General features: G+C 41.0%; 1 protein-coding gene across 3 annotated transcripts in view; it reads right to left on the bottom strand.

The window, feature by feature from the left end:
* The window catches only part of SPRED1 (sprouty related EVH1 domain containing 1), a 119,805-nt gene that overhangs the window by 34,241 nt on the left and 59,785 nt on the right, over positions 1-25,779 (bottom strand). For all 3 annotated transcript variants that reach the window (XM_075927035.1, XM_075927036.1, XM_006132697.4), the window contains exons 3-4: positions 11,493-11,661; positions 4,265-4,314 (exon numbers count right to left, since the gene is read on the bottom strand). In XM_075927035.1, the coding sequence (XP_075783150.1) occupies positions 4,265-4,314; positions 11,493-11,661 (219 nt within the window). The remainder of the gene's footprint in view (positions 1-4,264; positions 4,315-11,492; positions 11,662-25,779) is intronic.

Below are 25,779 nucleotides of genomic sequence, written 5' to 3'. Positions count from 1 at the left end.
ACAAGCCTCCCTCAGTCTCTCTTCCTTTTCTGAAACAACAATTATATGTAGGCATACTATTTGTGTTACTTTAAGCACAATAACTATAGCTTGTGAGGATGAACTCTATACTGAATTGTTACCAGAAAATTCTGGATTTAAAGAATGTGGATTATGCATCAAAAAGATTAAAATACATATTTTAGCATTTCCATCTCTGAGAAAGTAACAGTTCAGAGTAGAGCAATTTTGGGGCTTAAAATATTAGCAGATACATCTAAAAAGTGACACTCTCCTGCTCCTCTCTTCCCTCACGCCTCAATTTTTTTTAAAAAGTAAAGGCTTATTGTGCACATATACTGAGTCATTCAAATTGAAGGACATATCAAAGAAAATACTACCTTATAACTGGAAGGATCGTCTGGATTAAAATAGTGGAATGGGGATGAAGCCTTTTAAGATTTAGTGCAATAAAATGGGATTAGCCCTGTCTCTCCAGATATTTAAGACAGGACCTTTTGTCAAGGAAATGATTATAGACCTCTTCATTTAGCGAACCCCCCCCCCCCCCCCCCCAGGGTACAGGGCTGGAGTATGTGCCTTGATAAAGAGAAGTTAGGCTCTCAAACAAGGGGGGTAAGGATTGAAGAGTTAGAAAATTACATGGTACAATAAATGAAATCTAGTGGTACTGCTGTTGCACTAAACCTGCAATGAAGTAACAAAGGAGCACCAAGCCCTACAGAAGTATTGCTGTACTGAATCAGGTTGAAATGTATTATTTAGTTATAACCAGACTAATATATGTTAGTATGTGACAGACTGCGCAAACCCACTCTTCCACTCTATAGAACACATTTGGATAAACAGAAAATTCAAAATTCAATCACAATTTGCCCTATTCTGCAGTTTCAGCAAGGAATTCCTCAAATTTTTAAAGGGCAGAACTACCTGTTAGCAGTCAAGAAGCAAAAGAGCACAGTTGATAGATTGTGTTCTGCCCCAAGAGTGACATTGTGCCAACTGTTTAATATAATTTTCACATAACCATAAACTTGTGACCAAAGCAGTGCTGATGGAAGAACACAGAAACGAACAACACTTGGCACTGGTGGCTTGGGTAGTCAGTTTCTTCAGGGTATCTAGGCACAGAGCTGGATGGGGTGCTGCCAGAATCCCTCCAGATAATAGTACTGGAGGGCAGTGATCTCATAGATGATCTTGCTGCAGTTGACTGTGGGGAGGAAAAGGTGAGCATGCAGTGCCTGGGACTAATATTGGGTCCCTCACCTTGTGGTGGTGATGCTTCTCTCTCAAGCACGCTTTCCTTCCTGGGATGCAACAAGGGGAAGTGCAGTAGAGGGGGTGCCTCACTGCATGTTTAGAGCCAATGGTGCTAAAACAGCAGAACCTACTGAGAAATACTTGCAACCTTCCCATTGCATAGTCTAACACGTGAGATTCAGCCTGACCTGCAGTAATGAGAGACAGGGTGCCAACTGCAAGACTGCATGGAACCTGGTAGCTCTGAAAGGGACTGCAAGTGCAATACCTAGAATCAGTATTATTTTTATGATGACCAACTTGCCATATAATTCTTTAACCTTCTCAGTAGTATCTAACTCCACTTTTAGACCCACACCTGCTCTACCTGATATAAGGCTATAAATGTTCTCTGATCATGTCCCTTCCCTGACGGCTACAGCAGATGCCCCAAATAATTAATAAACCTTAATTTTCCACTTTAATATTCAAATTGTTGTAGAAGTTTTTGTTTCACTAGCAGTGCACAAACCTTGTCTGAAAATGTTACTGGGGTACTCAATAAACACTTGTCTTTTTCTCGTCTGTTGTGCTGTGTGAACTTCTTCATTATTAAAATATCCCTTATTTAATATGCCATGCAGCTAGAATGGGAGGGTTTTTTTTGGCTATTTGTTTTGCCACCAAGATATGAAATATGATTACAATAGGGATTGCTAATTATAATGCCACTTTATATTATGTGTTCCGGATGTCTTGGATACTGTGATTAGACTAATTTTATCTGCTAAACTAACCGCAGACTGCTATAAGTAAGAGGAACAATCATCTTTTGTGAAGGAAACTGACTCTTCTATGATACAGGTAATTCTAGCATTATAAACTTGTCTAAATTATGTCAGTTTAAGATATATAAAATCTTAAAGTGATTTTGTCTAATAACATTATAAAGATTATTCTCCCTTGTATCTATAGGTTATAACAGTGCTCCCAAATGGGTGGGAGAAGGGGAGCACAGTTAGGCAGGACATGGGTCATGGCATGGGCCACATGGGAGGTGGGGAGAGAGTGCCACCTAGCCCATTCCACCCCAAACTGCAGCTCTGCTCTGCCCCCAGCTGCACATCACCCCTATTCTCTCTCTGTCCCTGTTCTGCCCCCAGCTTCTCAAGTGAACCCACTGCGCTGCAATGGACAGGTATAATGTAGAGGGTGTGTTTGTGTATGTGTGCATGCACACATGTGCATACATACAGAGTCTAATGCTGGGGGAAGTTCAGGAATGTGACAGGAAAAGTCTGGACCCCACTGCTTTATAAGGAATTTCCAACTTTTAATCCCCATTTCATTTTGTGATAAATTTGTATCAACTAGGGACATGAAATAGTGGTTAGGAAGTTAATCGAGTAGTTGAGAGTATTTCCACTGACTACTTGATTAGTCAATATGGGGGTTTGCTGCAGCTCTGCTTTTTAAATGTAGAAAGAGCGGCTCGTCTCTTATTTAAAAAGCGGCAGAGCTGCAGTGTCTGGGACCTGGCGTGAGCCAGGACTCAGCTGTCCTGGCTCGCGCTGTTTCCCCTGCTGCACCTCTGCCTCCCCTGTCCCCTGCGGAGATGATGCTGTAGGGAACCAGCTTTTAAACTGGCTCCCCCCCAGCACCGGCTCCTGCTCCTCTGGACTTTAGAGGCAGCAAGGGGGCGGGGAGTGACTAGTCAAGTAGTGAGTTGACTACTCAATAAGCCTAGGCTTAGCGGGTAGTTAATAGCTGTTTACATCCCTAGTGTTGACTACACGATCAGACGATAAGGAGCTACCCCCGCAGCGGCTCTGCCGTTTAAATGTAGTAAGAGCCAGGTGCACAGGCAGCCTGGCTCCTAATACGTTTAAACTGCAGAACCACAGCGGGGTTAGCTCCTGTTCAATCCCAACTTGTGCCAGGTCCAGAAGCCCCTGTCCGTAGGGGTCCCAATTGAGAATTGGAACCCCCAAAGAGAGGGGCTGCTTCGCCATAGCAGTGCCTGTCTGCGGGTGGTCCCAACTCCCCGATGGGACTCCCTATGGACAGGGGCTACTACCAGAGCAGCCTCCCCTATCTCCCCACCCCACACTGATAGAGGCAGCAGCAAGGGGGAGAGAAGCAACACAGCTGAGAGGGTCCTGGGAAGAACCAGCTTTTAAGCCAGCTCCCACCAGCTTCTGCTTCCCCCCTTGCTGCCTCTGATATAGAGATAGTGGGTGGGAAATGTAAAAGAATAGACTAGTCAACTACTCACATCCCTATTTCAGAGTGCTCAGTGTTGTCTCTGAATTAAGTGCTGTAGTTTTTTGTGGCATATCTAAAGGAAGCTTGTTAACTTCTAATCTCATCTACTGACATTGTTCAAGAGCAGTTCAAATAAAAATTAAGCCTGTAATGTAAAGTTGAATAAAAAATGTTAGAAGATGCTTAGAAACAACTTTAACTATGGAACCAGCTTCTTGACTTAAAATTATCTGAAGTTTTCCAATATGACTAACCTGTTGGGACTCGATTCTTCCCACTCTGTCCTCGATGACTCCCTTAGGTTGTGTCGCATACCCTCAAAAAATAAAAAATTAAATACCCCTCCACAACACCCTACAAAATACCCCACCACCTAATCATGGACAGTGCCTGCAGAGCACACCGCAGCATAACACATCCAACTCAGCAAATAAAACTATTTTTGAAACTTCACACCTCCTGTGCTTTCTTGCAATGTTACCAGAGGATAAACTTAGTATCAACATGACACACATTCCCCAGGAACAGACAACTGTAAAAATCTGATTTTTTAAAATGGCAAACCATCCCCTTGTTTAATATGTATTATAAAGATATGAGATGGGCTGGATTAACTACTTTCCAAAATTCTGAATCTAGGAAGCTCATTTTAATTAAACCTAGAATGGGCTAATATTTTAAGAGGACGCAGGAAAATAAAATTACAAGTCAATCAACTGTCATTTACTCTACATTATGCAATTGGTAAAAGACTTACATGAAAGCCATCTTCGACCACTTCAGCATCACTGTGCAATGGTGGACAACCTGTGGAAAAATGAAAAGTATTTATTTTACTTGCTTCTCTTTATATTGCTTAAGTCATTCTATCTGAACTTTGAGTAACCACGTAGGACGTAAAAACTGAACTAAATACTAAGTCCTTTAAATATGTAGATAAAATTACTTTATCATTTATGGTGACAAGCCTATAATACAGGTTCTTAGTATTTCTGATGCTCCTGTTAGCATGGTCTTTTAACTAGCTTGCAATTCTGCTTTTGCTGTGTTTTTACAATCATGCATCATAGACTCATAGAATAGTAAAGGGACCTTGAGGTCATCTAGTTCAGTCCCCAGCACTCATGGCAGGACTACATATTATTTAGATAATCTCTGACAGGGTTTTGGTTAACCTGTTCTTTAAAAAAAAAAAAAAAAGATAGATTCCACAACCTCCCTAGGGTAATTTATTCCAGCGGTTAACCACTCTGACCCTTACAAGGTTTTTCCTAATGGCCAACCTATGCCTCCCTTGCTGCAATGTAAACCCACTGTCCTATTCTCAGACACTAAGAACAACAATTTTTTTCCCCTACTGCTTGTAACAACTTTTATGTACCAGAAAACTTATGTCCCCTCTCAATCTTCTCTTTTCCAGACTAAACAAACCTATTTTTCAAATCTTCCTTCATAGGCCATGTTTTCTTTAATTACAGGCAGTCCCCGGGTTACGTACAAGATAGGGACTGTAGGTTTGTTCTTAAGTTGAATTTGTATGTAAGTCGGAACTGGTACATATTGTAGGGGAAACTCTAGCCAAACATTTCTCCAGAGCTCAGTTTTATTCTCCCACACATCACTTCCCTCAGTCCTTTATTCTCAAGCTGAGGTGTCTGCTGAGAAAAGCCGCTCCGCGTCTCCCTGGTCTGCTGGGGGGAAGCAGCTAGTGCGGGGTTGCCTCACCCCGTTTGTAAGTAGGGATCCGATGTAAGTCGGATCCATGTAACCCGGGGACTGCCTGTACTTCTGCTGCTCTTCTTTGGACTTTCTCCAATTTGTCCACATCTTTCCTGTAATGTGGTGCCTAGAACTGGACACAATACTCCTGTTGATGCCTAATCAGCATGGACAAGAGCAGAATTACTTCTCATTTCTTACTTATAACACTCTTCCTAATACATCCCAGAATTATTATTTTTTAACAATATTATAATGTTGACCTCCAGCTCCAGATCTCTTTCCACAATACTCCTTTTTAAACAGTCATTTCCCATTTTTCTTTGTGAGCGCAACTGACTGTCTTTTCCTAAATAGAGTACTTTTGCGTTTGTCCTTATTTAATTCCATCCTGTTTACTTCTGACCATTTCTCCATTTTACTCAGGTCATTTTTAATTTTAATCCTATTCTCCAAAATATTTGCAACTTCTCTCAACTTGTTACTATCCACAAACTTTATAAACATATGCTCTCTGCCATTAGCAGAAAACAAAAAAGAACAAAAAACAGACACACCAAGGAAGATATTGAACAGAACAGAACAAGACCCAGAACTGTATGCCCTTCTATCATTGAACTATTGAGGACTACTCTCTGGGAATGGCTTTCCAACCATTTATGCACAACCTTACAGTAGCTCCATCTAGGTTATATTTCCCCAAGTTGTTTACGAGAAGATTGTGTGAGACTATATCGAAAACCTTATAAAAGTCAAGACATACCACATCTACACCACTTCTCCCCTCCCATAAAGGTTGTTACCAAAAGAACATAAGAATAGCCATACTGGGTCAGACCAAAGGTCCATCTAGCCCAGTATCCTGTCTGCCGACAGTGGCCAGTGCCAGATGCCCCAAAGGGGGTGGACTGAAGACAATGATCAAGCAATTTGTCTCCTGCCATCCTAATAGCCTTTTATGGACCTAACGTCCATGAATTTATCTAGCTCTTTTTTAAACTCTGTTATAGTCCTAGCCTTCACAGCCTCGTCCGGCAAGGAATTCCACAGGTTGACTGTGCGCTGTGTGAAGAAGAACTTTCTTTTATTAGTTTTAAACCTGCTACCCATTAATTTCATTTGGTGTCCTCTAGTTCTTATATTATGGGAACAAGTAAATAACTTTTCCTTATTCACTGTCTCCATACCACTCATGATTTTATTTCATTTCATTATTTTATTTCTCTATCATATTCCCCCTCGGACTCCTCTTTTCTAAACTGAGAAGTCCCAATCTCTTTAGCCTCTCCTCACATGGGATCCGTTCCAAACCCCTAATCATTTTAGTTGCTCTTTTCTGAACCTTTTCTAATGCCAAAATATCTTTTTTGAGGTGAGGAGACCACATCTGTATTCAAGATGAGGGTGTACTATAGTTTTATATAGGGGCAGTAAGATATTCTTTATCTTATTTTCTGTCCCTTTTTTAATAATTCCTAGCATCCTATTTGCTTTTTTGACTGCCGCTGCACTGTGTGGACATTTTCAGAGAACTATCCATGTGAACTCCAATATCTCTTTTCCTGATTAGTTGTAGCTAAATTAGTCTCCATTATGTTGTATGTATAGTTTGGAAAAAATAACCCCATGTGCATTACTTTACACTTATTCACATTAAATTTCATTTGCCATTTTGTTGCCCAATCACTCAGTTTGGTGAGATCTTTTTGAAGTTCTTCACAATCTGCTTTGGTCTTGACTATCTTGAACAGTTTAGTATCGTCCACAAACTTTGCCACCTCACTGCTTACCCCTTTCTCTAGATCGTTTATGAATAAGTACCCTGTCAAAGAAAGCTACTTGGCTGGCTTTACACAATTTATTTTAAGAGGCAGGTAACTGGCTAATCATATAGTCAATACAATTTGTATCCACTACACGATTAGTTGATAAGGGAAGTCACTTAGTCCCAGCTTGTGCCAGGTCTAGGAGCTACCCCTGCTACGGTTCTGCAGTTTAAATGTAGTAAGAGCCGGGTGCACGGTGGTTGGGGCTGGCCACAAACAGAAGCTACTGGTAACCCCCTCCGAGGACAAGGGCTGCTTCACGGGATGCAGAGCAGCCTCCCTTGCCCACCCCCGTGCTGCTGTTTCTGATACAGAGGAAGCAAAGGAGCGGAGGGGAGCAGGGGGGAGAGAGAGAGGAGGGGAGAATACATCTCTAATTTATTCTTGATAAATTCATGCTGTTATTAGGGATGTAAAAAGTAGTTTAAAAATGTAACTGTGTAACTGCTAAAATTCTAGCGGTTACACATGTTGCGGCCTCTTAAGTACACAGCTTGCCATCTTTGCTTCCTGGGGAGCCGGTGGTGGCAGGCTGGGAGCTGCTCCAGCCCCTACCAGTTAACAATTTACATCCCGAGCTGTTATTTATCACCTTATTATCTTCTAGATGTTTGCAAATTGCTTAATTATTTGCTCCATTATCTTTCCAGATACAGAAATAAAGCTGACTGGTTTGTACAGGATGACTGATTTAAATCATGATTTAAATAACAAGTTAGGAAGACTTAATGTAATCATGGTTTTCTACATAAAAGTGCATTCTTGTTGGCTGTTATAACCTTAATACATACTCTTTCCAACTCAGATAAATGTAGGTTTCATTTTTAGAAAGTACACGCTATACATTTTAAAACAGTTATTTTGAAAACTTTTCAGATTAGTTTTATAGTTGTATCAGAAAATGAATAACTGTTTATTTCATTTACCAAAGGTAACTGAAGAAGATATTTATGAAGTCATTGGGAGGTGAACTATGTCCAATTCACCAGGTTAATCATTAATATTTGAAGGATTTTCTTGCCATGCTGTATTAAGAGGAAAACACCACTAGTCAGACATTTAAATTGTTTTATTTAACTAACATTATGTATTGTGGATTTTTTCTTCAAAAGCAAACATATGATATTTTAACACAACAAACATATGCATTTTTTAATTTAAACATTCAAGTTTTTAAAATCAAGTTTGTTTTTAACGAAAATAGTTAAATGAAATATTCAAAAAAATAAAATAGACTATGGCACCCAGGTCAAAACAAGAAACTTAAAATACTGGCTTCTGCAGATAACTTAGTAGTCTTCACATTCATTTGCTTGTTTTTTCATAATAAGGAAAAGAAAAACAAGCTTTCCTGGTTTTTCAGGTCCCAATTGATTTCTCAATTTGGAATGAATTAGTCCAAAGGAAGAAAATATTCTTTCTACACTGGCAGAAGAAGCTAGTGCTGTTAAAAGTGAGGTCATCACTTCAACAGTCTCTGAATCCAAGTGCTTCCACCAGTTCAGTGATGTGACTTTCCTTAAGACAGTGGTCCCCAACCTTTCTGGGCTACCGCGCGCCCGTGGCCAGCGCCGCCCACACGCTGCACTCCTGGGGCCGGCGCCGCTCCCGTGCTGCACAACCAGGAGCCAGCAGTGCCCATGCGATGCACGCCTGGGGCTGGCGCCGCTCCTGTGCCACGTGCCCGGGAATAGGGACGCTCATACGTCACACGCCCTGGGCCAGGATAGCCCATGTACCGCGTGCCCGGGGGTGGGGCTGGCCCTGATCACTCGGCGGGTGCACAGAAAAGGCCCAGTGGGCGCTATGGCGCTCGCGGGCACCGCATTGGGGACCACTGCCTTAAGACATAATCATCAAACATATATTTCCTGAATAATTCACCCTTAGCTCTGAAGTTTATTATTGTTGGCATTATGGAGGGAATGACTGCTGGATGTCCATGTCATAACCAATTCCTCTTCTTCAGCAGTTAAAGTTTGACCCTGATACCGAGTATCGAGAATATTTGCAAGAAAACGAGCTGGAGATGGTGTTTGTCCCATTCATTTTTTAAATGGTTGTAATTTAACTCTATTGTTACATATCTCTCTTTTTAAGATCTTTTTCAGTTGCTTCTAAATTTCAACGGCATCAGCAATAAAAGTTATTTCCCTGCATTTTGTTCAATGCTACAGAACTAGGCATCAGGGTACTCTGAAGGGGTTCAACATTTCTTTTCAGCCCAATTTTTAACTTGTTCTAAGTAATTTCTCTAGTTGCCTACTTATTTGCTTTCCTCTTCTTCACATGTAATAGCTTTATTTTCAGAAACCTCTACTGTGATTCAGAATTAAGAGAGCACCCTTTTTTGGATTAAAAGTTTTATAGATGTTTCAAGTATTAAAATGTATTTTGTGCTACTCCTTCATACTATAATCTTGCAACTCCCAAAGTTATGCTTTAGCTGCATGAAATGGTAAAAAGGCAATATGTTGCATGTATCTAAAGACAAAAATATTTCCTTTGAGAAGTAATTTTGGAACACAGGTTGTACCTCCCTTAACTGTGACTCTTTGATCTGGCAACATCCGTGGTCCGGTAGGACCCCAGACATTCCTGGATCACAGAGTCCAGGTACAGGGAGGTCTGGCCATGGGGCAGGAATGCAGCAGTGGGGACTGGTGACTCAGCTGGGAGCCCTGTGAGGTGAGGGGGCAGAAGGGAGGGCCAGGTGCAGCGGGGTGTTCTGGCCACAGCAGCTGGGCAATAGCAGGGGGCTGGCGCCAGCTGTGTAGCTCTGGCCCTGGCAGGACTAGTGGGAGCTGGAGAGCTCAGGCTCAGGGAGTGATAGCTGGCCAGGCATCAGTGGAGTGGGCTGGAGCCTTAGCTGGGGTGGGAAGAGGAAGCAGATGTTTAACATGGGCCAGGAGAGGAGGGACTTCTCCTGGTCTGGCAAATCCCCTTGTTTGGGACTAGTCAGGTACAAAGGTGCCAACCAGGGAGGTTCATCCTGTACCATCATTTTCTTTCATACAGCTCAGCTCATTTTAACAGAGCAAAACAATTAGCACTATGCCTTTCAAGTAGGGATGTTAAATTTAGTTTAACTGGCTAAATGAATAGTCGATGCAATTTGCATTGACTATTCAATTAATCAATAAGCGCGCCTCCACCAGGGCTGTTGCTACACTTTAAAGGTGAAAGTGCTGCGGGGAGCATGGGCTCAGCGGGGAACTCAAGCAATCCCCCACTGGCCCCGTGCTCCCCACAGCATTTCAAAGCAGCAGCACCACATGGAGCCCAGGGTCAGCTGGGGACTCAGAATCATCAGCTGGCCCCAGGCTGCATGTGGCGTTTCAAAGCAGTAGTGCAGTGTGTAACCTGGGGTTTGTCCCTGGGCTCTATGTGGCGCTGCCACTTTGAAGCACCCCCTTCTCTTCCCCTCTCCTTGCTGCTTCTATCTGATAGAAGCATTGGGGGTGGAGGTGAGGGGGGGAGAGGGAGAAGTAGTTAGTTGACTAGTGTGCTGACTATCCAATAAGCATTTGTTTACTGGATAGTCGACTACTCATTCACATCCCTGCTTTCAAGTACTGTATGCACTTTTATTAGCGCTTCTTCATGCACATAAAAAAAAAGATACTGAGAGATTTACATAGAATACCAAACTCTCCATTGTTTGACTTTCTCTTTTAGAGGTCTGAAAGGAACATTACCTCCCTTTTCCATTGGCAAATATTAATTTTACCCTCACCCTATTGTGTTTCCACCTTTATTTCACTGTCATTCTTGTGCACTTAGTTCCTATGACAGACAGAGCACAGCTCTGGGATTTTCTGTTAATTAGACCGTTACTTGAAATTTTTCATGAGACATTTTTCAATAGATCCTATATAAAATTTGTGCATTCAGTTATTTTGATAGAATCATTTATAAAAATACTATGAAGTAAGCAGCTCAACGAAGGAAGTAACCTTAAGGGTGTCTGACCATTTAGATACACAGTTCACATGCTAAAAACAAATAAACTGATATACCCGCAAGAGCCACTAGTATGGAAGCACTTATATGCATCAACATGATCAACAAATGGGAATGATATATTTGTAATGAAAAAGGGACTGGGAATTTACTGATATGGACAAACCAGTTCCACCACAAGTCTCTGGCATGCTCTGGGTAAGTCAGTGAACCTTTCTGTGCCTCGGTTTCCTCATATGTAAAATGGAGCTAATACTTCCTCATTATACAAGGATGTTTTGAGAATTAGGATTCTTGGATGTAACGTGTAGAGAAATTCCAAGTATTAACAACCTATCTAAATGTTATACCCATAGTATATAGTGAACCAACTTAAATTTTTAAATAACTTAAAAGTATTAAATCAAAACACATTTTATGTCATTTCACATGGCTAATATGGGTAAGTTTTTAAAAAACCCAAAGCAAGACACATACCTTGAGAGAGATCTTCTACAGCTCTACGGATGCCTCTGTCAAAAGCTCGTGCATCAGCAGGACTCTGGAACGTAAGGCCAAACTTCTTGTCATCAATCTTCCAGTGATGAAAAGTTGGGGTAACTTTGTTGTAAATGAGGTCCTTCTTTAATGTACATTCCAAAACCACCTTCCAAAATCCAAGAGGAAAAAAAATTAATTATCTGAAAATATCACGACGTTTGTAAAGAATGGATATTCAGTATACATCTTTGGAATTTTACTTGAAAAATGACTTCTTAGTCCTTGTTTAATTTTCCCCCAGTACAAGCAACTAAGACCAGGTCCACATTACAAATGTTAGCCAATATAGCAACATAATTAAGGAGTAATATTCTTTAGTGACATTTCTATACCAACAAGAACCCTACTCTTGACATCCCCTTCCAACATGAAAAGCTTTGCAATGTATCTTATTTTACTTACCAAATCGGTATAAGCTATGCTTATACTGTCAACCAATCTCATAGCTTTCTTTGATAGGATAACAAGCCTTGTGGATAAGGAAGAAGCGGTGGATGTGGTATATCTAGACTTTAGTAAGGCATTTGATACAGTCTCGCATGATTTTCTTATCAATAAACTAAGCAAATACAACTTAGATGGGGCTACTGTAAGGTGGGTGCATAACTGGCTGGATAACCACTCTCAAAGAGTAGTTACTAACAGTTCACAATCCTGCTGGAAGGGCATAGCAAGTGGGGTTTCGCAGGGGTTTGTTTTGGGACCGGTTCTGTTCAATAACTTCATCAACAATTTAGATATTGGCATAGAGAGTATTAAGTTTGCAGATGATACAAAGCTGGGAGGGGTTGCAACTGCTTTGGAGGATAGGATCATGATTCAAAATGATCTGGACAAACTGGAGAAACGGTCTGAGGTAAACAAGATGAAATTTAATAAGGGAAAATGCAGAGTACTCCACTTAGGAAGGAACAGTCAGTTTCACACATACAGAATGGGAAATGACTCTCTAGAAAGGAATACAGTAATTCCTCATTTAACACTATAGATGCATTTCTGAAAATGTTCGTGCTAAGTGAAAACATGCTATGCAGGGTCAATTTTCCTATTAAAAATAATGGAAAAGGTGGGGGCCGTATTTCAGGTGGTGGTGGTGGTGGCGGTGGTGGCAAAGTAAATTTTTTGTTGGTGCTGGGTTGTCAACGTTAACATTAGATATCTAGCAACATAAGTTAACTAGCAACACAAGTCGCCGCAGTTTGTTAAAACACAAAGATAAACACGTGAGTGAGCGGAGGAGCGCTGTGACCACGTGTATTACCACTGTTTTCACCAGCTTATACTGCTGCATGAAGTAGTCCACCACTTGATTATTTTCGTGTTATTTTGGGAATGGTCATGTTATTCGAAAAAATGTTCCATAAAAAAAAATCGTGTTATTGCGAAAACGTATTAAGTGGGCATGTGTTAAACGAGTAATTACTGTACTGCAGAAAAGGATCTAGGGGTCATAGTCGAACACAAGCTAAATATGAGTGAACAGTGTGATGCTGTTGCAAAAAAAAAAAGCAAACAATTCTGGAATGCATTAACAGGAGTGGAGTGAGCAAGACACGAGAAGTCATTTTTCCACTCTACTCTGTGCTAATTAGGCATCAACTGGGTATTGTGTCCAGTTCTGGGCACATTTCAAGAGAGATGTGGAGAAATTGGAGAAGGTCTAGAGAAGAGCAACAAGAATGATTAAAGGTCTAGAGAACATGAGCTATGAGGGAAGACTGAAAGAATTGGGCTTGTTTAGTTTGGAAAGGAAAAGACTGAAAGGGAAAATGATAAACTTAAAAAACAACAAATAGTCTAACAAAACATGCAGATGGTATCATGAGATTCTACATAAACAAAGAACCATTGTTGCCTTCATTGTTTGGTAGGTTGATAATGACTCAGCCATCCAGTATCTTTATTCAAGCCATAGGTGTGAGAATCCAACCTGTGAATGAATTGTAGTTCTAGTCCTTCCCTGTGTATTTGGCTTGTGGAGTTGGTCTGTAACAAAACAGCTACTTGAAGATCTGTTAATGCATGCACAGAAAGATAGCAGTTTTCAGGTATCTAAAAAGGTGTCACAAGGAGGAGGGAGAAAAATTGTTCTCCTGGGCCTCTGAGGATAGGACAAGAAGCAATGGGCTTAAACTGCAGCAAGGGAGGTTTAGGTTGGACATTAGGAAAAACTTTCTAACTGGTCTCCCTTGTGAAATCTGTACAGTATAGGGTAAAAGCACACAAAAGATCAGATATCACATGGAGAGACCAGATTTCATGTTACATGATGTGTTTTTCATTGCTGTGAATTTGGTTGGGCCCTAACCATAATCCATGGACCTCACTCACAGATGTTAGGTTCCGTTTGCTATACCATGCACATAATTAATCTGGTATAATACTTTTTTTTTTTAAAAGTAGAATTATTAATTTGAATTTCCCATGTAATTTTTTTTCCTTTAAAAAGAATGATTTAGTAATCTACCACCCCGGAAGCTAAATATTCATTCTTTCAGATAAACTGTACATAAATTGCTTCCGTGAATCTGGCCAGAAAAATGCCATTTAACTATCATCAGCTATTATTACCAGCATCTAATTCTGCATCACATAATGCTTATTTTTCCCTAGTTGAGAGAGACAGAGAGAATTCAAGAGACAGAATGCAACCACTCGTGTGTGTGTGTGCGCGCGCGCGCGCCGTGAACAGATATTATTGTTTGCTAGGTTTTTCTTCATCCCAACTAGCCTAGCTTTTCAACCTAAATTAACATTTCATTGGTTTGAATGCCATAGTCTCGTAACAGTTATAGTAGAGAACCTATAGAATTCATAATATAGAATAGATGAAACACCAAAAGGTTACAGAACTAAAGCTATTATACTTTTAAAAAATAAAAACAGAGTATTACAAAGAACCATAGATAGATAGATAGATAGATATGCTCAAAGTAACAAGGTTTAGACCCCAGAAGAATAAACTTCTAAGTATATTAAACAAAGTGATGTGGTTTTCCTTTCTATCATTATAAAAATCAAAATTCATTTTATGTTCTTTTGTTAACTGCCATTCTTGAAACTTTGCTTAAATTGGTAAAAGGGTTTGAAGCAATTTTTGTTTGACCTGGGAAAGCAAGTCTAGACTGAAATACGAATTCATCTTCTGTCAAACAATTTCATTTATTTTACAAAAGATAAAAACTTAAGATACCTTTTCACTATACAGGAAAAAAATCAGCAAATGATTTCTATTTTCAAAAATCATTAAAATGTGGGAAAAAGAAAAAGCAGAGAAATGTTTCTTTTTTAGAAACTCTGTAGGCACATGTAAGAGAATAAATGGTGACTCACTATGCTATTAGAACAATCTACCTACAATCATTGGATATAACTGCACGAAGCAAAAAATACTTAGGTTTGCAGTTGTGAGGTCATCTTGGCCAAATGTGGCTCTTATCAATGCCAAGACAATTATCAATGCCAAGACAATCTTCCACTGTGTTGCATTAGTAACTGACACAATTGGCAGGGCATACTTGGTATGAACACGTAACTAGTCTAGTTTAAAACATGCATTAGACCTTGCTATAACCAGTTAATTTCTAAGGGGTAGTCAGATGCCCTTATTCATGCTAAGCAATGAATAGCCTGATGTAGTGATGTTAAAAAGCGTTTAATACAGTAACTGTGTAGCTGTTAAAAATTGTTGCTTAGCTTTATGCTGCAGAGCCCACAGCGAAGATGCCTCCCCAGGAGCTGGCTGAATTAAAGTTTAATTGATACAATTAACTGAGAAGCATCAGCTTATTAGTTAAACAATTAGTTGGTTAAACTCTAACCTCTCTAGCCTGATCTAAAGATGTTCTCAATTCATAGGAACTTCTTTGGGTGGAATATAATGGTCTATACTAGTGTATTTAGGCTACCCAATGTTAAGAAAGGATTATGATTTGAACACTGAAGGTACCTATGTACCTCTGACCTCTTCCTGCACTGACGCGGAGATAGGCTCACAGCCATATGCAGAGTAACAAAAGATGCAGATCAGCTCAGCTCAGCTCTGGGAAGGCTCAGTGCTCAGTTACACTGCTCCAATGAGACCTAAACTCAAATAAATCCGTCTTATTCAGTACTAAGTTTTATACGGAGCAAGTCCACCCTCTTTCTTATGTAAAAAGATGTGCACATCTGATTGCTCCCCCTCAGTAATTACATTGCTTTTATTAATAAAAAGTGATTTTATTAAGTATAAAAAGCAGCATTTAAGTAGTTATAACAGCACACAGAATAAAGTAAGTTATTAAGCCAAATAAAATAAAGCATGCCAGCTAAGCCCAATACACTAAGAAACTTGTTACCTCTAATACCTTACCCTAACTGTATTTCTAATCATCTTCTTTAACAGACTGGAAAGCGTCCCTATCTGGGCTTGATTCTTCCCAAGATTACTGCAGGAAACATCTAAGACTGAATAGGTGGGTAGTAAGCAGGGGTGTCCCTGGCAGCAGTCCCTATTGTTTGGCTTCTCACCCTTATATAGTTTTTGCCAAAAGCAGGAATCCTTAATGTTCAGTTTAAACTTTTTCTCATTTTTAGTAAAAAAGTACAATGTCCAAGATAGGTGCCAGTATCTGGTGACATGACCACATGTCTTTGTGGGGACTCTGAGCCCATCCTACATACTGGGCCATAGGAACAACAAACCCATGTATTGACCTTATCTATGAGACATTTCTGAAATACCTTTAATGGCTCTCACTTAACATGTCTATATTAGTAAAACAGGTTTATACTTCATATTTCTACCGTGAAATACAGGAATGATATATTCACACAAATAGAATATATACCTTCAGCAGATTATAACTTTTCAAATGATACCTACACATAGTATTTTGCATAAAGCATTTCCCAGTTATGCATATTCATAAGTATCTTTGCATAAATAATATGGCTAGCCCTGCCACTGACAACCCCTTTTAGAATCCATAGTTTGATTCACTCTCCTTCAATACTTCAGAAAATACAAAAAGTTATTCTTGAAGAAGGCCCAGATAGAAGGAAAGAATTTCCATATGCTTCTCATATTTTTTTTTTTGGAGGGGGGGTGGGAGGGCAAAGGAGAGATGTTTATGTGGAGGAGTGGCTGGAAAGAGCAATTCCTGAAGCAAGCCTCCTTCACTGAGTTCACAGGAAGAGACCTAAGGTGTGAAGATTTTGTAGGTAGAAAAAAAATTAAACCCTTGAGAGAAGATACTCTCTCAATTCCACATTTTCAGGACAGCCTTCTCTTGTCCTCTGGAGACAAACATTCTCCTTATGGTGCCACTATGTTTTAACTTGCCCTCTAAATTAGCCCTCTACATAGGGTTTAGAAAGGGCTGGGTCCTTGTTTGCAGATTTGTATTTATTAAAAGCGCCCACTGAGGACTGAGGTCAAGAAGGAAAATTCTACTATTCCACCCAAGAAAAATACAGCCTAATAACTTAGGCAGACTGTGGAAGGGTTTAAAGTATGGCAAACACACGGTGACTTAAATGGGAAGTTTTGACCATCAGATCCCTTATCATACGGTATTGGCTCCTATTTTGGAAGCCAAAAGTCTACTTTGTGTTTGGTGGTAAAGCCATAAACATGCTTCTTAGAGCAGATTCTTCCAATTAGCCTCAACCACTCAAGAGGCAGAAGGAATTGCTGAAAGCAACTTTTGTCTAAGGCAGCAGTGGGCAATAATTTTTGCCTGGGGACCACTTCAAAAAATTTTGAAGTAGTCCCAGGCCACCATTATTGGTCTGGGGGTGGAAGAGACCCTTTGCCCTCCCCTTCCCACTAGGCACCCATGCCTTGGAAGAGGCTTGGCACGTTCTCCCACCCCCAGACCAATCAGGGCCTGGGGGTGGGGGCATGCAGGAAGCCTCCTCCCGTCCTGCAAGCAGAGCGTGATGCTTTGAAGGCCCCGATAGGCCTGGGGGCGGGGGAGCATGTGAAGCCTCTTCCACTCTCCCTCCCGCCCCCCGCCCTGCCAGGAGTGCGCAGGGCCTCCGGAGGCTGGAACCACCCACTTGGTGGGCCAGATCCAGCCTGTGGAGGCCCTTTTGCCCACGCATGGTCTAAGGCAATGTGTGTATTTTGCAATGGGGAGGGGACTGAGACAAACTCCAGGGGGAAACCTATAGAGGGACCCAGTTGTTACCACACAAGACACTAATATCTGAGTCCATTCAGACACAGAGGGGAAGAGAAGTTACCAAAGACTTGTGATTTGATCTTATTAATTTATCTGCCTTGTGACAGTGAGTGGAGGATACTAGGGGCTGAATTTATGGAGACAGAATAGGAGCAACCTTGTCCTTGGGAAGGACTACTACAGAAGTACAGCTACCATTAGTTTAGATATTCATTTTGTTGCTTTAGCTGATTTGGCTCTGCAGCTGGTGGACCAAATCTGCCTTCTGACAGTTGCCGCAGTAGAATAAAATCTGGCTGGGCCTTCAGGAGTTGGCCTGCTTCCCTTCCAGCCAGGCAGATAATTTCTATTTATACGTTTCTAGTTCTTCATTTTCTTCCCATTTTCTTTTCTTAAATTGGAAACTTTTTATAACTTATTTAATTTCTTAATTGGTAGCAGAATTTTAGAATTTATATAGGTCCCCCTCCCCCCACACACACAAATAAAATGCTTAGGTATGCTGAGAAAGTCAAGTCCATGGCCTCATTAAAATCATTACTGTGATAATATTAACGCAAAAGACAATATAGTATGTATGTTAACCGGTTCACCTGTAAGCATGAAGCTTACCAGTATGCTTACCAGTTAACTGGCCCTGGTCAGTGAACTCCAATGGCACCCAGCCATGTTGGGCCAGAAAAGCCCTGATTCTGCCCTGGCAGGCCGGGCACCAGGACCTCATACCTGCAGTGGGACAGACAGCAAGACCTCACAGCTGTGGCTGCAACGGGGTTGGGTGGTAGAACCTAAAGTAAAACGGTTAACTGGTTAAGCGTTCTTGTTTAATCGGTTAGCCATTTTAAAATCCTAGATACAGATAAGCAAATGGCTTCTGCTATGTTTGCAACTGATTGCCATATGCCAATACCTTGAACTTCTTCTAGTCAGTAAAGCTGAAATATTTTAGCCAGGCTATACTTTTAGGGTTTGCAACATACAATCAATGGGAGTTGCACTTTTAAAAGCATATATCAATCCTATCTTTAGGTGTCTAAATCCAGGATAGGAGCCTAACATTAGCCTTCTATTTTTGAAAACTTTGGGCTATGAAAGAAAAACTTCAGACTAACTGCTAATGTATTTAATGAATAATATTAACACCAAGACAATTCTGTTTTGAAAAGATTTTAATAAAAATACAATTATAGCTCATGATGCTGAAAACACTTCAGCACAGGCTTAGCTGTAAGCACGTGCTTAGTCTCATTAAAGTCAACTGAACTATTTATATAAGTAACATTAGATACCTGATTTAGTGTTTGGAAAATTAGAGACTTAATTTTCAATATTTTGTTTTTTGTCTGTGGTGGTTTTGTAGCAGCCAAGTAAGATATCTTATATATAGTAGCATTTTATAAAATTATAAATGGTGTTTTTAAAAATTTACACTATACACTTTAATCTCAAGTTACAGTAAAATTAATTTTCAAGTTAGATTGAAAAAAGCCTCAAACTCATTTAAATTGCTCCACCCTCCAGCAGAAAGATGAAGACCACTCAAATTCTTTACCTTAAAATTCTATTCCCCACAGATATATTTACAGGCTTTTTACAAAAACCATGTACAGGAAAAAAAAATTCCTATTCATAATACTGTTTTCCCACTGTTTTGTCTTTGCTCCTTGTTATTAGAAGAAATAGTAGCATTTATTTTCTAAAGAACATTTATTATGAAAAGGAAACAACAAATCATGTAATTTGTTTCTCTCTAGTAAGAGTCAGAAGATTAATCAAACTTTGGAGACACAAGCAAGTATTCTGCTTAAAAATGTAATTGTAGCATAAGTAATAAGAAATAGCTCTTCAATACATGGATTTAGCACACAAACTTATGGTTTAGCTGCTTTTGAATTTAATAACATTCTGGCACAAGCATGCCAGTTAATCTCTTTCCAACACCTAGTCAGAAGAGACTGAAAAACAGAATTGAGTCTCCTAAAGTGGTGGATTTATATGAGGTATAGTGCAGCTCCTTTATACAAATGCATCGCTGTATCTCTCAAATCAATCAAATATAGTTTTTTCCTCAGAAGAAAGTTTGTAACCTATTCCATCAGTCACTTCTGATGGATGAACCAAATTAAGTCAGTCTCCTCTTTTTATTTTTATATTGGGTTCCATTACAAGGATGAACTGGAGAAATGTGCAAGCCATAACAGAAAAGCACCATAATTAAGCAAAAAGCCTAATTAATTAAGCATTTTCCTTTAACAAATAAGATTTACAGAATTCAAAAAACCTAGAAGTTTTACACTAATATACATTTAAAGATGTTAATATCAAGTTAGAAATATACTTATCTTTATACAAGCTATCAAAGAAGCAGACCTGACCATGTTAAAATGGAGTGTACTTTGTTCCAAGTAGACTGGCTGGAGCCAGATCTAGGAAGGTGACTATAATAAAGAAGGAAGTGTGTAATTATGTCAAGTATATTTTGCGAGACTTTACATTCCAGCAGAGATCTAAGCAATCTGGGTAAGCTTGTCCAGTAAGCCTCCCTTTCCTCTCCTAAATTAAATCAATATCCTTCTTGGTGCCACCACTTTGACTTCCTTCCTAAACTACTACCATGCCATTTGCCAATACCATATGAGATTTGAAGCATTTTATTTAAAGAGACTTCACAGAGTTTCTTAAATTCACCTAGCATATGCAATTATGAAGGCTCTACATAGAACCCAGCTAACCTTTGTTTACCACTAATCTTTAATTTTTGAGTGACTAAAGGATTTTTTCAAAGAATTCAGTGTCAGAATAATCAGTAATCGCTTGTAAAATGTTCTCAATTTAGAGAGACCATTTTAAGAGAAGCTTCTCTGTCTACAATTTATTTGGTCAATTCACACTCACAAATAATTCTAGCAAACCCTTATGCTGTAAATGATTAAAAAAAAATCAGTCATTGCCTGGTAGAAATACTTGCAATTCGAACTGATGAAATATTTATTTTGTTAAAAAGTGAATTTCTTTTCAAGTTAATAGCAAGACTTCCTACAGAAAAGGCAAACATTTTGGAACCTGTTTTAAATCTGAAAATTTAAAAAAATGAACATTTGAAGTCAATTCTGTGGGAATAAAACAAATAATTGTAATGTAGGAAGACTGTATATACTCATGAAGGGGAAAAAAACCACCACCAACAAAAAAAACATTTCTAAAAGATTCTACTTTCCACAGACCAAGATTTCATATAGGTGGAATGGGCATGTATTAGAAAATAAGCCACATTCATCTGTGCCCCAATCCTGCCAAGAATTACACAAATGTCTAGAGCCTTGCATGGATTTGTATCCATATCAGTATCCATAAAAATGAGCTGTGGATATCTGCATTATATCTGCAGTTATCCTTATCCCAAATGTCTATAAACTTTAATCATAAATAGTCCTACTGTAGTCAATATGCTTAAGTCTTTACAGAATCATAGTCTTAACTGAAAGATTATAAATAAAATATGTATGAAATTTCTGGGAAATGCTAACAAGTTTAGCTTTGCAAAGCACATCCTGAAAGCATCTTGTAAATTTTCAGTTATTAAGGCTATGGTTCTGCAGAGACTTAAGCATATTAGATTCAAGTTTTGTTTGTTCATAAAAAGATCTTTGGAATAAAGTATACACATACACATATACACACACAAACCAACATTAGTCCCAAGATTATTTAAAAAACAAAACAAAAAAATTTAATTAAGGGGCCCACTATAAAATTAAAGGAGTGACTCAGGTTAGAAGACCTCATCTGCAAGAACATAAAATGAATATTTCTTTAAGATACTAATGTCATTCAGTGGTAATATGAAGTACATTTTTGAAGACTATTAAACAATGCTTCTGGAATTTTAAAACTAATTTACTATATGATCAGAATTACCATTTTGTGTCCCATGCAGACATCATCATAATTATAGTTACAAGTAATGATTTCTGAAAAAGTCAGAAGTCGATAAGGCTATTCTAATCTATATTTGAAAAAATAAGAGGTTTTGTGATAGATCCTAAAATCCCTATATCACTTATGCCACGGTGTCACAATGGTTTCTACAGACCCCATTGTGAGTAGGGTTGCCAAGCCTCCAAGGATTATGTCATGTGATGAAATATCCAGGAATACATCCAACCAAAACTGGCAACCCTACTGTGGAGGAAGACCATTCCTTTGACTATAACACCAGCTGCAGCGTCCAACTTCATTGACTTGAGGACAGAGTCCTGTTTCTTTCCAGAGCACTAGCAAATAATTTCATAGGGCTATAACAACCAAATCAACTTGTTCAGATTAAACAAACGCTTCTTGTCCATTTGCAGAAAGAAGAGGTGCATGGGCTAAGACTTATTATAGATTCCTAGATACAACCGCATCTGCTCCAATACCACTGATAAGAGACCAAAAACTTCAAGATCTCTACCAAGCATTCATAAAACTCAACTACCCACCGGGGGAAGTTTAAAAAAAAAAAAACAGATTGAAAGGGCCAGACAAATACCCAGAAACCAGCTACTTCTAGTTAGGCCCAAGAAAATCAACAATAGGATACCACTTATTACCTATAGCCCCCAACTCAAACCCTTTTAGCACATTATCAATAACCTATAACCTATACTGGAACAGGATGCTACACTCCAGGGGTATGTCTAGACTACATAGCTCCATAGCTGTGCCGATCAGCTGTTTGGTGGCATAGCTGGGCAGTCTGGACGCGCCACGGTCAACAAGGGAAGCCTTTGTCAACCACTCCAGTATGCCTCGTGAAATGAGGTTTACTGGAGCGGTCGACAAAGGCTTCCCTTGTCGACCGTGGCGCGTCCAGACTGCCTCTCTGTGCCGCCAAACAGCTGATCGGTACAGCACGGCGCCCATTTTGATGTAAACGAAGTGGCGATTATTTAAATCTCTGCTTCATTTTCCTACGTCTAGTAAACTCATCTATATGGCTCTGTTGACGGAGCCATGTAGTCTAGACATACCCCAGGAGTCTGAGTGACAGACCTATACTCTTCTATAGACAACCACCTAACCTCAGGAAAATTCTTACTAACAACCACAGGGTAAACCACATTAATACTAACCCTGGAACTTTCCCTTGCAACAAACCCCATTGCCAGCTTTGGAGACACCATCACTGGACCTAACCATGTCAGTTATACGATCAAGGGCTCATATTCCTGTATGTCCAGCAATGTGATATATGCCATAATGTGCCAGCAATGTCCCTCTGCAATGTATATTGGACAAAGTGATCATTCACTTTGCCAGAGAATTAATGCTCACAAGTCAGACATCTCTAGACAGAGAAACCTGTAAGCTGATATTTAAACCAAACTGGCCATTCCCTTAAAGACCTGACAACATGCGTCTTACTTCAAAGAGACTAACACCAGATTATAGAGGGAGACTTCAGAACTTTTATTTATGCTAAAATCTGACATGTTGCGAATGGGCCTTAATTTAGATGATAATTACCTTACATACTATAAAGACAGACTCCCCAGCTTTTGATATTTATAGTAATTCCAGATTAGCCACTTACTTGACTTTTACAATAAGCAATGTCCTCCTTCCTTGTCTCTTCCTTGTCCCCTCACCCCTACCTTCTATTCTATGTAGCTGATTTGTTTACTTCTTCATTGTATTCCTCTGTTATATAATGGTAATGCCATTTCACTTTCAGAATATGATCTGAAGAAGTGGGTCTGCCCCATGAAAGCTCATCACCTAATAAACCATCTTGTTAGTCTTTAAAGCGCTACATGACAGCTTTTTTTGTTTGACCAAGATCAAACTAAGTGCTACATAGTTTTTCCTTTTGTTTTAGCAGGCTCAGACTAACACGGATACCTCTCTGTTACTATAGATTCTATTTTCAAGCATGTAAGGCCCTTCAAATGGCATTACATAAATTTTACCCAAAACAAGGAGTCCTGCAGCACCTTATGGCATATCTACACTAGAAAATAATTTCAAAATGAGTCAAAATGAAATAATAACTCTCAAAATAACAATCAAAATACAGTAAGCTTCTGATAATCTGGCACCTTTAGGACCCAGGGGGTGCCGGATTATCAGATATGCCGGACTATCAGAAGGGGGGGCTATGAAGGGTCTGGTGTAGGGTGGGAGGGGATGCCACCCCAGGCCCCTCATAGCCCCCCCTTACGATAGTCCGGCTCTGCCCCAGGCGTCCCTGATTCAGCCGCTGCTGGTCAGTTTCAGAAGCAGCTGAATCGGGGATGCCTGCAATAGAGCAGCTGGGGTGCTGCCGGGTTGGTCCCGCAGCGCCGAGGGGCAGCGCTACAAGACCAACCCCGCAGCACTCCAGCTGCTCTGCCCCAGGCGTCCGGATTCAGCCTGCTGGTGAAACTGACGCTGCTGGTCAGTTTCAGCAGCGGCTGAATCCCGACGCCTGGGGCAAAGCAGCTGGGGTGCTGCCGGGTTGGTCCCGTAGTGCCGCCCCTCGGCACTGCGGGACCAACCTGGCAGCACCCCAGCTGCTCTGCCCCAGGGGTCCTCAAGTCAGCCGCTCTGAAACAGACCAGCGGCTGATTCCAGGAAGCCCGGGGCAGAGCAGCTCTGCCCCAGGCTTCCTGGAATCAGTCGATGTTCTGTTTCAGCAGCGGCTGAATCGGGGACCCCTGGGGTAGAGCAGCTGGGGTCCTGCCGGGTTGGTGCCGCAGCGCCGTCCTTTGGCGCTGCGGGACCAACCCGGCAGCACTCCAGCTGCTCTGCCCCAGGCGTCCCCAAGAGCAGCTGGGGTGCTGCCAGGTTGGTCCCGCAGCCCCGAGGGGCAGCGCTACAAGACCAACCCAGCAGCACCCCAGCTGCTCTGCTCCCGGCTTCCCCGATTCAGCTGCTGGTCAGTTTCAGCAGCAGCTGAATGGGGGAAGCCTGTCCGGCTGCCCCAGCACTTCCGGGTTCCTGATGGTGCCGGACCATCAGGAGTCCTGGAGCATTGGATGCCGGACTAATGGAGTTTTACTGTAGTGTGTTCCCTCAACAGAGGAGCATCAAAATTAGTCAGAATTATTTCCAAATAGCACATCTATATTGACTGAACTTAAGAGCTCCTGAAAGGACTCTGGGGACAGCACCAGGAGGGCAGACACTTCTTGTGACTACTTGGTCAGGAAAACTGCAAAGTGTCTCTCAGGAGCTCCACTTTACGGTTGTGTCTCATGCGCCACTCCTCCACTGCCTCCCCACTTGCTGAGTACAAAACAGATTCAGTGTGCTCGTTTCCCTTGCAGATGCCACACCACTCCAACATGGAGCCAGAGTTGTTGCAAAACAGTACCAGGCTCACAGGCCTTGTGCTGCATGTTCTGGCGCAGTTCATTCAAACTGCCCACATGCTGCTCCAGGAGGATGACGACCAGCCTGGAGGCCCTCATCACCTATGTGTTGTTGCTCTTGCTGCTGCAAATGCCTCTTAATCCCCTGGACACCATGGACTGCTGCTTCTGGAGGAGGGAGACCAGTTTGGATTGGTGGGGCTGCATCGTCATGCAGCGATGCGACGATCAGCAGTGGCTGCAGAACTTTTGCATGCAGAAGGCCATCTTCCTTGCAGCTCTGCAAGTGGCTCACCTCTGCCCTCAGATGAAAGGACACCCGATGGACTCGTCATCCCCATGCAGAAACACATTGCCATTGCCCTTTGGAAGCTAGTCACGCCAGACAACTACCGTTCCGTTGGGAATCAGCTTGGCGTGGGGAAATCCACACTTGGGGCTGTGTTCCTGCAGGTAGCCAAGTCCATCAATCATGTGCTGTTACAAAGGGTCATCACTCTGGGGAACGTGGACAGCAACACATGGTTTTGCTGCCACAGGCTTCCCCAACTGCGGGAGGGAGCCACAGATAGCACTCACATCCCCTTCCTTGCTCCCAACCACTGTGCCTCTGCAACAGGAAGGGGTATTTCTCCACGATGCTGCAGTCCCTTGTGGATCACAAGGGTTGCTTCACCAACACGCTGGCACCCCCCCCCCCCCCCCCCCCCCGACATCAAA

Source organism: Pelodiscus sinensis, chromosome 4, assembly GCF_049634645.1.
Source record: "Pelodiscus sinensis isolate JC-2024 chromosome 4, ASM4963464v1, whole genome shotgun sequence".
Classification (NCBI taxonomy): Eukaryota; Metazoa; Chordata; order Testudines; family Trionychidae; genus Pelodiscus; species Pelodiscus sinensis.
This window is presented reverse-complemented; position numbering and strand designations above follow the sequence as displayed.